This window comes from Trametes versicolor, assembly GCF_000271585.1.
Source record: "Trametes versicolor FP-101664 SS1 unplaced genomic scaffold TRAVEscaffold_8, whole genome shotgun sequence".
Taxonomy (NCBI): Eukaryota; Fungi; Basidiomycota; class Agaricomycetes; order Polyporales; family Polyporaceae; genus Trametes; species Trametes versicolor.
In genome coordinates, this window is record NW_007360328.1 from 2,714,572 (window position 1) to 2,726,591 (window position 12,020).

The 12,020-nt window shown below is 55.3% G+C and overlaps 5 protein-coding genes across 5 annotated transcripts; 1 reads left to right on the forward strand and 4 right to left on the reverse strand.

The window, feature by feature from the left end:
* Positions 1–67: 67 nt before the first annotated feature.
* On the reverse strand, positions 68–1,766 carry TRAVEDRAFT_73323 (uncharacterized protein; the record flags this gene model as incomplete). Its single annotated transcript, XM_008042643.1, has 3 exons — positions 68–1,142; positions 1,195–1,336; positions 1,397–1,766. The coding sequence occupies 3 exons, from the start codon at positions 1,764–1,766 to the stop codon at positions 68–70; spliced, it is 1,587 nt and encodes a 528-aa protein (XP_008040834.1).
* Positions 1,767–1,896: 130 nt separating this feature from the next.
* TRAVEDRAFT_30287 (uncharacterized protein) lies at positions 1,897–3,018 on the reverse strand. Its single transcript, XM_008041928.1, has 2 exons — positions 2,395–3,018; positions 1,897–2,328 (listed from the first exon to the last, which is right to left on the reverse strand). The coding sequence occupies exons 1-2, from the start codon at positions 2,986–2,988 to the stop codon at positions 2,065–2,067; spliced, it is 858 nt and encodes a 285-aa protein (XP_008040119.1). The 5' UTR covers positions 2,989–3,018; the 3' UTR covers positions 1,897–2,064.
* Positions 3,019–4,054: 1,036 nt separating this feature from the next.
* TRAVEDRAFT_49883 (uncharacterized protein) lies at positions 4,055–6,835 on the reverse strand (the record flags this gene model as incomplete). The annotated part of the gene is made up of 8 exons (XM_008042190.1): positions 4,055–4,330; positions 4,395–5,097; positions 5,148–5,286; positions 5,348–5,519; positions 5,619–5,723; positions 6,302–6,328; positions 6,398–6,517; positions 6,572–6,835. 8 exons carry the CDS (start codon positions 6,833–6,835, stop codon positions 4,055–4,057), a joined length of 1,806 nt encoding a protein of 601 aa, XP_008040381.1.
* Positions 6,836–8,518: 1,683 nt separating this feature from the next.
* Positions 8,519–9,939, forward strand: TRAVEDRAFT_73325 (uncharacterized protein; the record flags this gene model as incomplete). The annotated part of the gene is made up of 2 exons (XM_008042644.1): positions 8,519–9,329; positions 9,403–9,939. The coding sequence occupies 2 exons, from the start codon at positions 8,519–8,521 to the stop codon at positions 9,768–9,770; spliced, it is 1,179 nt and encodes a 392-aa protein (XP_008040835.1). The 3' UTR covers positions 9,771–9,939.
* Positions 9,940–10,038: 99 nt separating this feature from the next.
* TRAVEDRAFT_73326 (uncharacterized protein) lies at positions 10,039–10,764 on the reverse strand (the record flags this gene model as incomplete). The annotated part of the gene is made up of 4 exons (XM_008042645.1): positions 10,425–10,764; positions 10,249–10,368; positions 10,136–10,186; positions 10,039–10,065 (listed from the first exon to the last, which is right to left on the reverse strand). Exons 1-4 carry the CDS (start codon positions 10,698–10,700, stop codon positions 10,039–10,041), a joined length of 474 nt encoding a protein of 157 aa, XP_008040836.1. The 5' UTR covers positions 10,701–10,764.
* Between the last annotated feature and the right edge of the window lie 1,256 nt (positions 10,765–12,020).

Here is a 12,020-nt window from a genome sequence, read left to right on the forward strand (position 1 = left end):
TATCCGCGAGAAGCTGCTACGTGGCTGGAAGTGACTGTAGCCATGTCATAGTCCGGTCAGAAATTCATCAAGCCCAGAAGCGGACCAGCCCGTCCCATTTGTGGTACCGCACCAGCCACTCCCAATCATCGCACCCAAAGTCCTCCGCAGTCCCGAAGCCGAGCGCCTCCTCCGTCCAGGGCGTCCCGTAGAATGACGCACCGGTCGCTGGGTCGCGCTCGATACTGCACAAGCAGCCTCCGTAGCCAACGAGTTCCAGGGAGCGCGGGCGATCCCGCAGCAGCGCGTCGCGCAGATCGAGAGTGCCCGCGTTGTCCAAGACGTGGAAGTAGCCCAGCGACTGGCGTCTCTTGAGCTGATAGGGTGCCAATGGGGGCACGGTCAAAGAGAGATCGGGCGAGGGGGCTTTGGGACGCACCATGGCGATCCAGTCGCGTTCCGCTACGGTGTTTGAGCCATAATCTGGATCGAATGCCCATGCCAAGAGCAGAGCGGAGAGGTGAAGGGGAAGCCGTGCGTCGAGAAGTTGAAGATGCTCGTGCGTGAAGTCTGCGCATTCTAGCCTGAGTCCGATGACCTCTAGCCGGGGCAAGCCCGCGATTATGTCGAGGAAGTACGCGAGCTCGTCCACGTCCTCGAAAAGGAGTTCGAACCTAAGGTCGAGCCGCCGCATCATCGGCTTGTTTTTGAAGAATGTAGTGAGCGTGAGAGGTACGAAGTCAAATACATCGTTGTCGCAAAGGAGCTTGAACGAAGTTAGATGCGGGAGGGAGTCTGGCGCGGCCTCCAGGGCAGCGAGTAGTTCATCACTGCAGTCCCAGTTGTCGATACGGAGGTTGAGTGTCTGCAGCTGCGAGCAGTGCTGAAGGATGACGCTGAAGTCCTCGAGGCTCGCCGGATTGTGCAAGGAGAGCTCGTGCAGACCAGAGAACACGTGTTGCGGGGCGTGCCATAATGAGTCCCCCGGCAATGTGAGGTAGCGGAGAGTGGGGTGCACATGCGGGACGTAATCCTTGAGCATCAACCGGGCGGTTGGCTGAGCGTAATCGTCGAGGTTAGAATTTCCTGCTACCAAGAGCGTTTGTAGGCTCTTGAACTGAGCGAGATATTGCGAGGCATTCCCATCGAAGCTGAGTATACCACTACTTCGGTGTTAGTGGCTTCGCGTGCAGTATAGTTGTGGAGAAACTGCACCAGATGCTGATCTCTTTGAGCGTGGATGCATAACTTGTCTCCGCTAGAGCTTGTAGCACCGAAGTCGGGATCGGTGGATATGAGCCGTACCACTGAAAGGACTGAAGATGCGGAATTGATTTCAGCGCGACAATGATTCTTTCTGTCACAAGATGGTGAGCTCTGACCTAAACCGAGATCTGAAATGAGGCGGAAGGCGTACTAATTGCGGATGCCGACTCGCTGGCACTCCATTGGAATCCCGAATCGAAGGTTTGGGCGCGGACGGAGAACTTCTTGATTAACCGCGCGAACCGAGGGTAGCGTGCAATCCGTTGCAGGGTTATTGCATTGACAAGTTTTCTCCGTTTAGTGAGTCGGAACTCGGATTCTACGTGATACTGTCTTATTGTCCACATCCCGAAGTGGATGGTTATGTGGGAGAAAATGAGACGGCGCGCCAGAACATAAAGTGATGTCGACACCGAGAGACAGCTCCGCTGGTCTTTCTTCGACAAGTAACTGAGAATGAGGCCCCAGAGCTCTGGAGGCAAGAGTGCGCGGCCGCAGGACATGGGCTCGTGTTCGGACATGATGGTAAGAGGCAGGCCGTAGCGTGCTCGTGAAGCGCTGGCGGGTTACGAACGACATCGGTCCAGATCGGTCCGAGCTCCGATAATAGCATTTCGTATATACCTATGGCAAGTTACATGTACGCGATGATTTAATGCACACTGTGCAGAGCGAACTTATCCAGCTCACTAGCAACATTCGAAGTAGTAATAAGTAGTAAGAGAGGAACGGCTCCGTCTAGCGTCCGGTCGCATCCGAACAACTGTGCAGAACAGAGGATCCCTTAAGCTTGACAGTACAACGCGTACGCAGTCTGCTTCAGTCGATGTGTCCACGCAGCAGCCACTCCCAGTCCTCGTACTCAAAGTCCGCCGCGGTCCGGAAGGCGATTGTCGTGTCGTCCCAAGGGGGGCCATAGAAGGCGTCGTCGGTCGGAGAGTCGCGTTGGATCCAGTTCAAACGCGTGCCGTACCCGACGAGCTGGAGAGCCGGTAAGCGGTCCTCGAGCAGCCTGTCGCGCAGGTCCAAATTGCCCGTGCGATCGAAGATGTGAAAATACCCCAGCAAGGGGCGCTTCTTGAGCTAGACAGAGCGAGGAGCGCAGTTAGATGGCTGAGGGCGGTATCGACTGCCAGTACTAGCACGCACCGTGGTGATCCAGCCGTGCTCGAGTACATCGTCGTCCAGCGAACGAAATTTCCATGTCAAGAGGAGCGCGGAGAGTCTAGGCGGAAGCCGTTCGTCGAGCAGCATCATATGCTCGCGCGTAAAAATCCTGCCTAGCAGCAAGAGTCCTACGACCTCGAGCTGCGGCAGGTCGACGAAGATGTCGAGGAATCGCGTGTATTCGTCCAAGTCCTCAGGCGCGACATCGAATTTAAGGTCGAGCCGCCGCATCGCCTTTTTACTCCGAATGAACGCGAAGACCGGTGCGAAGTCGCTGATGAACGCGTCACCGAGGTAGAGGAGCTTGAACGACGTGAGATGCGGGAGGGCGTCCGGTGCGGCCTTCAATGCCGTGCACACTTGTGGCCCGCTGAGCAGGCCGCTGGTCACGACATCGAGCGTCCGCAGCTGCGAGCAGTGCTCCAGCACGACGCTGAAATTCTCTAGGGTTGGCGGCTTGTGCAAAGAGAGCTCGTGCAGCCCGGGGAACACGTCCAATGGACGGTCCCATATCACATATCCCGTCACCGAGAGACTGAGGATTGTGCTTGGTACGGCATCGATGCACGCGATCATCTTTGGCCCAACGTCGTCGGGGTACTCGCGGGGTACGCCCTCAAAGAAGAGTGTTTGGAGGCTGGTAAATTTCAGAAAGAACACATCTTCGCCCCAATCAGATGTAATGCTGCCATGAGGGTGTCAGCGATCAGCAGCCGGCGGTGTAGCTTAGGTTGACCTACGTAGTGATCAGTTCTGTGAGCGATAGGCCACACGTTCTGGCTAGCGCATCGAAGACCTGGGTCGCTGGGGACCAGGATCTCATCGTTGCAGGGATGCCGTACCAACGGAACGACCGAAGGTGTGGGAGTGACTGCAGGACGCGGATAACAGCGACTTCCTCGGCTTCGTTAGAATGTACGCGAATAAGACACATTTGACGATGGATAGCTTACAGATATCCTCCTCGCTCCATCCTATGTTGTGAGCATGGACGGTCATCCCCTTGATGATTTGCGCGAATCGAGTGCTGCTTTCGATGTGATGGAATAGCTCGGTATTCCTGATGATGCGGCGTTTTATGGACTGGACGTCGGTCGTGATATGGCTTTCTTCTGCGTCCGGCGCCTTCCATATTCCGATGTGAACGGTGATGTGAGCAAAGACCAGTGGATGCACCAGATCATGGAACCATCTCGAGACAGATAGACATTGCCGTTGGGCGTCGGCCGGGAGGCGTGTCACGACGAAGCCCCAAAGCTCTGGAGGTATCCGCGGCCTGTCGAAACAATTGTATCCGTCGCTGCCTGGGGTCTCGAGCATGGCTGCGAAGAACAAGACCTGTTTGAAGGAAGTGTGTAGATGTACTAGGTACGTGGTACAAGGGAAAGGGCCGCTCCGACTCGGAGATATCCGATAGGGCGTCCATGCAATAACCCTAACCTACTGACAGATACTGTAGGGTGCCTTTGAAGTCGAGACCGAAACACCGAATGCAACTTGAAGGGAATCAATGTAAAGAGGCGAAGTCGTGCTATATTCACTTCTCTGAGTGGCCACGGATTCAGAACTACTAGCCTGCGGTCGCAATCAGTCAACATTGCGGGTTAGAGAGTAATATGTTAACGCGGTACGTACGTAGCCGCTAGTATGAGTACAAGTGGCTCCGCACCAGCCACTCCCAGTCTTCCGAGTAACCAAAGTCCTCTGCAGTCCGAAAGGCGACAGTAGTGTCCTTCCAAGGGGTGCCGTAGGCAGCCTCGTCGATCGGAGAGTCGCGCTGGATCCAGTCCAAGCGCGTGCCGTATCCGACGAGCTGGAGAGCCGGCGGATGTTCCTTGAGCAGCGCGTCGCGCAGGTCTAGCAGCGTCGGTGTGATGTCCATGACGTGAAGATACCCCAGCAAATGACGCTTTTTGAGCTTGAACAGGACGGAGAACGTGGTTAGCGTACGCAGGGTGTGAAGAGTCGGCCGTATCACTCACCATCGCCGTCCAGTTGCGCATAGGTACGTCGCCGTCCGGGAAGTCCAAGACCAGGAGAAGCGCGGAAAGGCGGAGCGGAAGCCGCTCGTCAAGAAGCCGTAGATGCTCTTGCGTGAAGAATTTCCCTCGCAGTCGCAGTCCAACGATTTCGAGCTGCGGAAGGCACGCGAAGACGTCCAGGAAGTGCGTGTAATCGTCGATGCCTATGAATGACGCGCTGACTTCAAGGTCAAGCCGCCGCAAGTCCTTCTTGTCTCGTATAAACGCGGTGAGTAGGCTCTGGCTTTGGTTGAACACATTGTTGTCGCCGCAGACGAACCTGAACGACGTGAGATGTGGGAGAGAGTCGGGCGCTAGGTGGGACACCGTCCAGTGGAGTTGCGCCTCGCAAAACGAGCTATTGGTGAAGATGTTGAGTGTCCGCAGTTGCAAACAGTGCTCCAGGACGATAACAAATTCGCTGAGGCGTAGTGGATCATACAAGGAGAGCTCGTGCAGCCTGGAGAATACGCGTAGGGGTGTGTCCCATACCGCACATTCGGATACAGAGAGGTGGAGAAGCGTGTTTGGCGCGTTCCTGATCCACGTCCTGAGCTCTACTTCCGCGTCTTGCGAGACGTTCAGGTGATTGCCCTCCAAAGAGAGTACTTGGAGGCTCTTGAACTTGGATGACAATGTGTCGTCCCCCAGATCGACTGTGGTACTTTAAAGGCGTCAGTGACTAGCAAACCGCTCAGCTTGATGATGACGCACGTAGTGAGAAGCTCTGTGAGTGTCGCTCCACACGTTCCGGCCAGAGCATCAAGCACTGTGGTAGTCACGCTCGGGGTGCAACCATACAATCGGAACGACCATATGTGTGGGAGCGACTTGACCGCGCTGATCAAGCCATCTTCAAGCTCCTGATCAGAATTCACGCAAGTAGGAAACGTTCGGGTAGTGTAGTGGCGTACCGATGTCCAACTTGCATCCTTCGTTGTGGCGGTGGACGCGGACGGTCATCCGCTCGACGATCAGCGCAAATTGAGTGTCGTCCGCGATGCGTCGGAGGATCTCGGTATTCCTGAGCTTGCGCCGTTGCATGAGCTGGATGTTGGCCGCACGGTGGTCCTCGTCTACACCTGCCTGCAACGTTGGAATCCCAGCATGGATGGAGATGTGGGTAAAGACGAGTGGGCGCGCTAGATAGTGTAATAAGCGAGAGAGGGCAAAACAGCTGCGTACGTCGGCGGCCGGGAGTTCTTTCAAGACAAGATCCCAGAGTTCCGCGGGCATGCCAGAGCGGTCGTGTCCGATCTTTCGGATCTCCGTCATTGTGGAGAACAAGACCTGCGCGAAGAGAGTGCCACGTAGCAGTCAGCACTACGTCGTGGTGACGGGAAGAAGGGAAAGCGCAGCTTCGCTTCGGTATTAGGCGTGTACGTACGCAAGAACCTTAACCTATGACACGTTCGCATTGTGCTATTGAGGCGGACGTAGCTCCGAGTAGATATTCACCGAAAGGTGGCAGATGGTCAAGCTGTAGTAAGCACTAAGAACGTACGTTGATAAGGTGAGAGAAGGACTTGAGGTACTAAGAAGGCGCCTGTCGCATTCATGATGCATGAACGTGAACCCTAATCCTGCATACTTCAGTAACTGTGTGGGCAGCGGCATCGTCAGTACGCCCGCGAACACTGTGGGGAAACACGTATAGTCCGACAGATCGTCCATATTTACGAGGTGATTGTAATGACCATATACTTAGAAAATCGTACTCAAGTTTCAAACTGCCATAGCATCTAGTTGGGGATTGTTAAATCGACCCTGGCCTGAAAGCAGTCGGAACCGCAATGCCTCAGCTCGACTACGGTCAGCATATGCAGGCTGGTTCTACGTGACCATTCTCCTACGGCCCACTCGCTCACTGTCGAAATGTAGAAATCACGCGCATACTGAAAGTTCAGAAGCCGAAGAGTCAGATTACGCTATCGCTGCGAAGAAGACAAGGACGTGGGGCGTACCGCAAAGAACGCTTCGTATGCCCTGGCGATCTTGGCATGAAGAGCGAGGCGCGTCTCCCACCGCTTATTGTCGGGCGTGCGTAGCGAGACCTTCTCGACATGGTCGGGATAACCGGGCCACTGCGCGAAATGATCAGCTAGACTCGGTGGCCCCGGCGGATGTCATGGACTGACCTTGATGAGCAGCCGGATGCTTTGGAGGCCGTTCATGGCCTCGACGAGTTCGTTGATATCGGGATGAAGCATGGCCATCGGCCGCGGGTCGTGTATCCCGTCGTTTGAGTTGTACATGCTCGCGAGCATACGCGGGTTGCGCATCTGGAAGGAGATGGGGGCGAGTTTGGGAAGGCTGGGAATCGAGCTGAAGCACGGAGTCTGAGGAACAGGCACTCTGAGAGGTTCCCTGGCGTGGGGCGTGTCGCCAGACCAGGTATTCATGATGAGCGGTGACATAGAGTGTGGAGGATACGGGACGAAATTTCGAGGGGCACAGATGTGGTTCGCGTAACAGTGGGTCATAGCAAGCCGTATCTTATAGCACCGCATAGTAGACAAAAAGGGTGCGAGCCACACAAGCAGTTCGGGAGCGGCGGCGAGGGTCCAAGCACTAGGTCAAAGCACAGAGACAGCGTGTAGAAGACCAAGCGCGAGGAGCGCTCAGCAACTTGCAGGTGAGACAACAACTTGTACGCGCGAGCCGCTACAGTGCATAGACCGGTGAGGTGAGTCTTGACGCTAACCACGCGCCGGGAGGCGCGGGTGTAGTCCGGTTAGGTTGGTCGGCGTGAGTGGCACATTCCATTCGTGCAGTGTTAGCAGCGCCCGGATGTTCTGAATTTGTCGGCGTCATTATCCAATGTTCAGATGAGGGAGTTGGTGAAAACTGACCGATTTAAAGTGCTATGCGCCCACACAGCGGATGCTCGCACGATTGGGAGGTGATCGGCGCCGTGTTATAGGTGTAAGCTATATTGCCACGGCAAGCTCTCGATGATGAACGGGACCTAACCGTTGCTACTGTATTCTAGCCAAAGACGTCAGTTAGAAACGCCATGTTTAACTGGACGGTAGTCGCGGACTCGTAACCGAGGCACTCACCAGTATGAACATAATGCGAGCTATGGTCGTAAAACTTGGAAACGAGGAAGACCGACTTCTTGCCATACCCACGACGTTAAGATGTTTGAGTTTTTTTTCGCTCCCCAGCTTCGGCTTCAGGAGTCTAAATGCAAGAGTGAGTCCGGCGGCGCCATCGTTCAAGCCGAGTTTCGGAGTAGAGTCCGCACCGAGCATGTTGACGATGCCGACAGGACATCAGCGTAAGTTGATGTCACCCGAATTTCACGACTTCAAGAAGATCAAGAGTCCATCGCAGTACGAGTGAGCGTCGATGAGTCGCCGGAGCGGTAGCGTCGCTCAAGGGAAACGGAAGAGCCTGAGGAAAGAAGTTGTCGCTGTGCGTAATACGTGATATTAATTACGTAACGCGCGCGCTCGCCGATTAGACGCCCTCTGATGTTTTTGCGCTACTTTGCCTCTTACCACCATGACCGAAACCCTTACTTCTTTTTGCCATGATGCTCAGCCCTCATGTCGACATCTGGACATTTAGAGTATATATGCTGAACCACAGAAGTACTGGTGACCGGTATAATTACCGCCCCGGCACTCAAGCCGACTTAGCTAATTAGGTATGCTCAGACCTCGCAGCTCACCATGCCTCACCCACGTTGCATAGACTACCGTATTTTCCTCGACACTCTGCAACACGACCGGCGGCGACTACGTGTATTGTTCCACACTCGCCGACCGTAAGATCCCGGACTACCACCTCTCCCCGGCCTCGTCTCATTCTCAAGACCCACGAAACACGGCGCGGGTAGTTATACACTCCAACTATTCACGACTCCTGAAGAAAGCGACGGCGATAAAACACGCAGGAAGGGCCCCGCTCAACGGTTTATACTCGAACTACCAGGATGTTAGGAGCTATAGGTCGCTGGTAAGTTAGGATATCCTCTCGCGTGCTGATCACTTTAGATCTGAACGCTGAGCCATTGGGTCTATACATGCAGGTGCGCTATGCGACGAACTGCCCTCTGTGCCGTGAATATCTCGCGCATGGTTATACAAAAGAATGCCGTCGCATTCAAAGATACGCAGCAAGCTGGCAGCCGTCTCTTGTCATCCGACAGCGCCAGCGATATTCTACCAAACCTCATCGACATTTCGCGCGCGTCAGAACCAGCCAGCACCAATAAGGAGCTAGTATTCGATGTGCGCACGCTACAATGCGAGAAGCTGACTCCAGACGACCATATCTCGCTCGAAGCCAACCGACGTGGGATCAACGTCCGTCTCTGCGGTGCACTCAGCTTACAGTTGGCGCCGTCGCACACCCATTCCTCCCCTATCCCCTTGACGTCAAATGCCCGGAAGATCCGGCTCCTCCCAGGAGCGTCTCTCGAAGAGTTTCCCGCTGGCCTCAAGGGGTTCCTGTACTATTGGTCGCCTCCATCCCGCATCACGCCTCTCGCGGGCGAAGTGCGATTCCGCACAACATCGAGGGCTGACCCCTCCTCGTTCACGAAGGGCGTGGACTACCACCTGCCCATGGGCGTCGTCTGGCGCATCCCGCTTCTCACCATCGCGTCGACGGAGGCATATGAGCCGCTGCAGAATGTTCTCCTGAGCGAACACCTTGTGACGGCGGGGATACTGGCGCGCGCGCGTACGCTCGGAGAGGAGTACAAGCTGCAGCGGAACATGAGCCGCGTCGTGCACTCGTTCTACCAGCCGTTTATCGTCGACCTGTGCCAGCACACACACACGTTCTACTTCCTCGGGCCACGGGGCCTGCACCACTCGTCGTTCTGGAACTTGTGCTCTGAGAAGGGGCAGGACATGCGGCACGCTGTGCAGCCGTTCGAAGGTAAGTCGCAAATCTGGTTGCTGGTAAGGATGCTGGACGCGTGCTGACTCCTGCGGCGGCTTGGTATCGCTAGGCAGACTGCTTTGCTGCTTCGAGCCATCGAAGCATCCGCGCAATGCTCACACGCGCACGGTTGTCATACGCATCCTCAAGGCGTTGTCGCCCGTCGGGTACGCCAAACTCTATGATGGCCCGCGGAATATGCCGTCGCCGCGGGCGGGCGCGCTGCTGTGCTCCTATAGCAGCACGGCGTGGTACGAGAATCCGCCGAAGACAGCACCTTGGAGGCTATGGAGCGTCAACGTCGACAGGTACCACAGCGAGATGAAGGTGCTATTCGACCACCAGGGCGTCACTCAGAGAAGCGTCTTGCCGCAGCGGCTTGGGCCCGCACCCGAGCCTTCCGCGAGGCTGTTGGAGTTTCTGACGAAGGACATGTGAGCGCTGCGTCGTTTGGGGCGACTCCTCGGGTACGTCGCTGCCTGCGAACATGATGCGGTTGAGAGGAGTTATCGACGGTACCGTGTTTTCTGTTGTATGACTGATGCTGCGCGTGCTGCTGATGCCAGTTTTGTTCGTCTGTAACTCATACGAAATGTATCTATAGTTCATACATGCCCATCCGTCCAGTCTCCGAGTCGTCTTCACCTGTGCGGTGAGTTGGTCTGTACTAGGTCGGCCGTACTTACAATTGTGACAGAGGATATCGTCAGCTCCACATCTGCTTGAAATATGTCTGCACCGCAGTGCCTCAGCGTGACCACCGTGAGTCTTGACAAATCGCAGCGCCTCGACGAGTGCCACACCGCCCATTCCTGTTTCGCTGGATTTGAGATCGTTTTCAAATTCTGGATACTCTACGTGTGATGTGTCAGAATACACTGTTGCGGCTTGACAGAGACGGAGAGGACGCGCGTACCAGAAAGAATGCTTCATACGCTCGAGCGATCTTGCGATGCAGGCCGGCGCGTGACAACCATTGCTTGCCATCGGGCGTAAGCAGGGAGATTGCCTCGATGTGGAGGTTGTACCCGGGCCACTAGCGCGAGAAAGTGAGCGGGGCATATTGGCACCTTGGCGTGTGTAAGGACCAACCATGATGAAGAGCTTGATACCAAACTGTCTTCCGCCCGACCCGGCGATGAGATCGTTGATGTCGGGATGGAGCATGTCGGGTTCCGGCCAGTTGATCGAGTCGCGCATGCTGTATGTGGGCAGAGGCGAGTCGCGCACGCTGCACATCTCGAAGGTGACCGGCTCAATTACCCTCTGGCCGTCCGGCACTCTGTCGTAGCACATCCGCTGCGGAACGAGGATGGTGGGGCAACGCATCATCGTACGCGCGGGGCTTCCCGCTAGCTTCAAGACCATTTGATGACTCGGATGGTAAGGGATGCAGAAGAAGGCAAAATTCGGGGGTTTAGCTGCGGGGTTGCTGGAACGACAAGACTCCAGGACGCCAGGCCACTATTTTTATATCTTCTCGGGCAGACCGGCGGCGGCGGGCCATAGCACAGGGTCAAAGCGCACGGGGGCGGGGTACCGCAGCGAGCGATACGTGCAGCGGCCAGCAGGGGGGAGTTGCAGGGTGCATGCCGCCAAGTTGGACGGTCGCTCGAGGTCGCTTAGACCAGCTGCGCAACCTACGTGATCGGCAGACAGTGACGCCGCAAACTTCAGGCTCTGCAAGGTGTTACATACACGGCCATGTATTAGGTCGCCGGACGGGGGTCGTCAGCGGCACATTTTGACTTTGAATACCGGAAGTTGGCTTGAAACTTAGCTAAAATTCCTGCCAGGAGGTCGCCGCCTTCGAGCTTTTGACGCTTGCGAGTAAATGTTGCACCATACGATTCTGCGTTACGTCTGTCTTGCGGGGGTTTAACGGTAGGGGAGCGGATGAGAATTCGGAGAATACAGTACTGCGAGTGGTAGCGAGTGGTACAAAGGTCGGGCGTTTCCGGAAGCATCGGGGAAATTGAGATGAGTGATGTGACCTATAGTCACATTACGCAGTCACATTCTACCGGCCTCTTCGCGGCTCTAATCTCTGTCTTTCTCTCTTTGCTCTTGCCACGCCCACGTCGCGCGATCTTGGGTGGAAGAGACCCCAGAACCACTTGAAAACTGTTGCACGACCTACGCGATTCAGAAGCTGCTATCTGGTACACCTAACGACTACCAAATCTATGGTTCACTGACTTTCCCATCTCAACTTTCTCTCCTCCCAAAACGACGAGGCGTCGTGAACGTATGACACACTGGGCGTAATAACTTATAAGACTTCTAAAGGACGAGGCGAAGATCGTTATATTAGGTAATGGCCGGAGCAATATGTTTCCCGTAAGTTGCTCAGGATGTTCAGTCGCGTGTTGATCTGATTCTTGGGCCTCTTGTATGCAGGTGCACATTTCCATCAACAGTTATCCGTGCTCTACAAATGTATACTCCACTGCACTACGGCACAACGTCCTTTGGAACACGTATCCCGTTAGGAGCCAGCTTGTGTCATTTCACCGCGTCGGTGATGTCCGGGCATCTTTCGGTATCCCTTGCACGGGAGAGGCATCCAACATCTATACCAAGTAGACGTTCAATCTACGCACATTTCTGCGCCACAATTTCCCCCCAGATGACCATATTCAGAACGGACCGGTGCGAGATCAATGAGCCGTCTTTTAGAGCAGCATA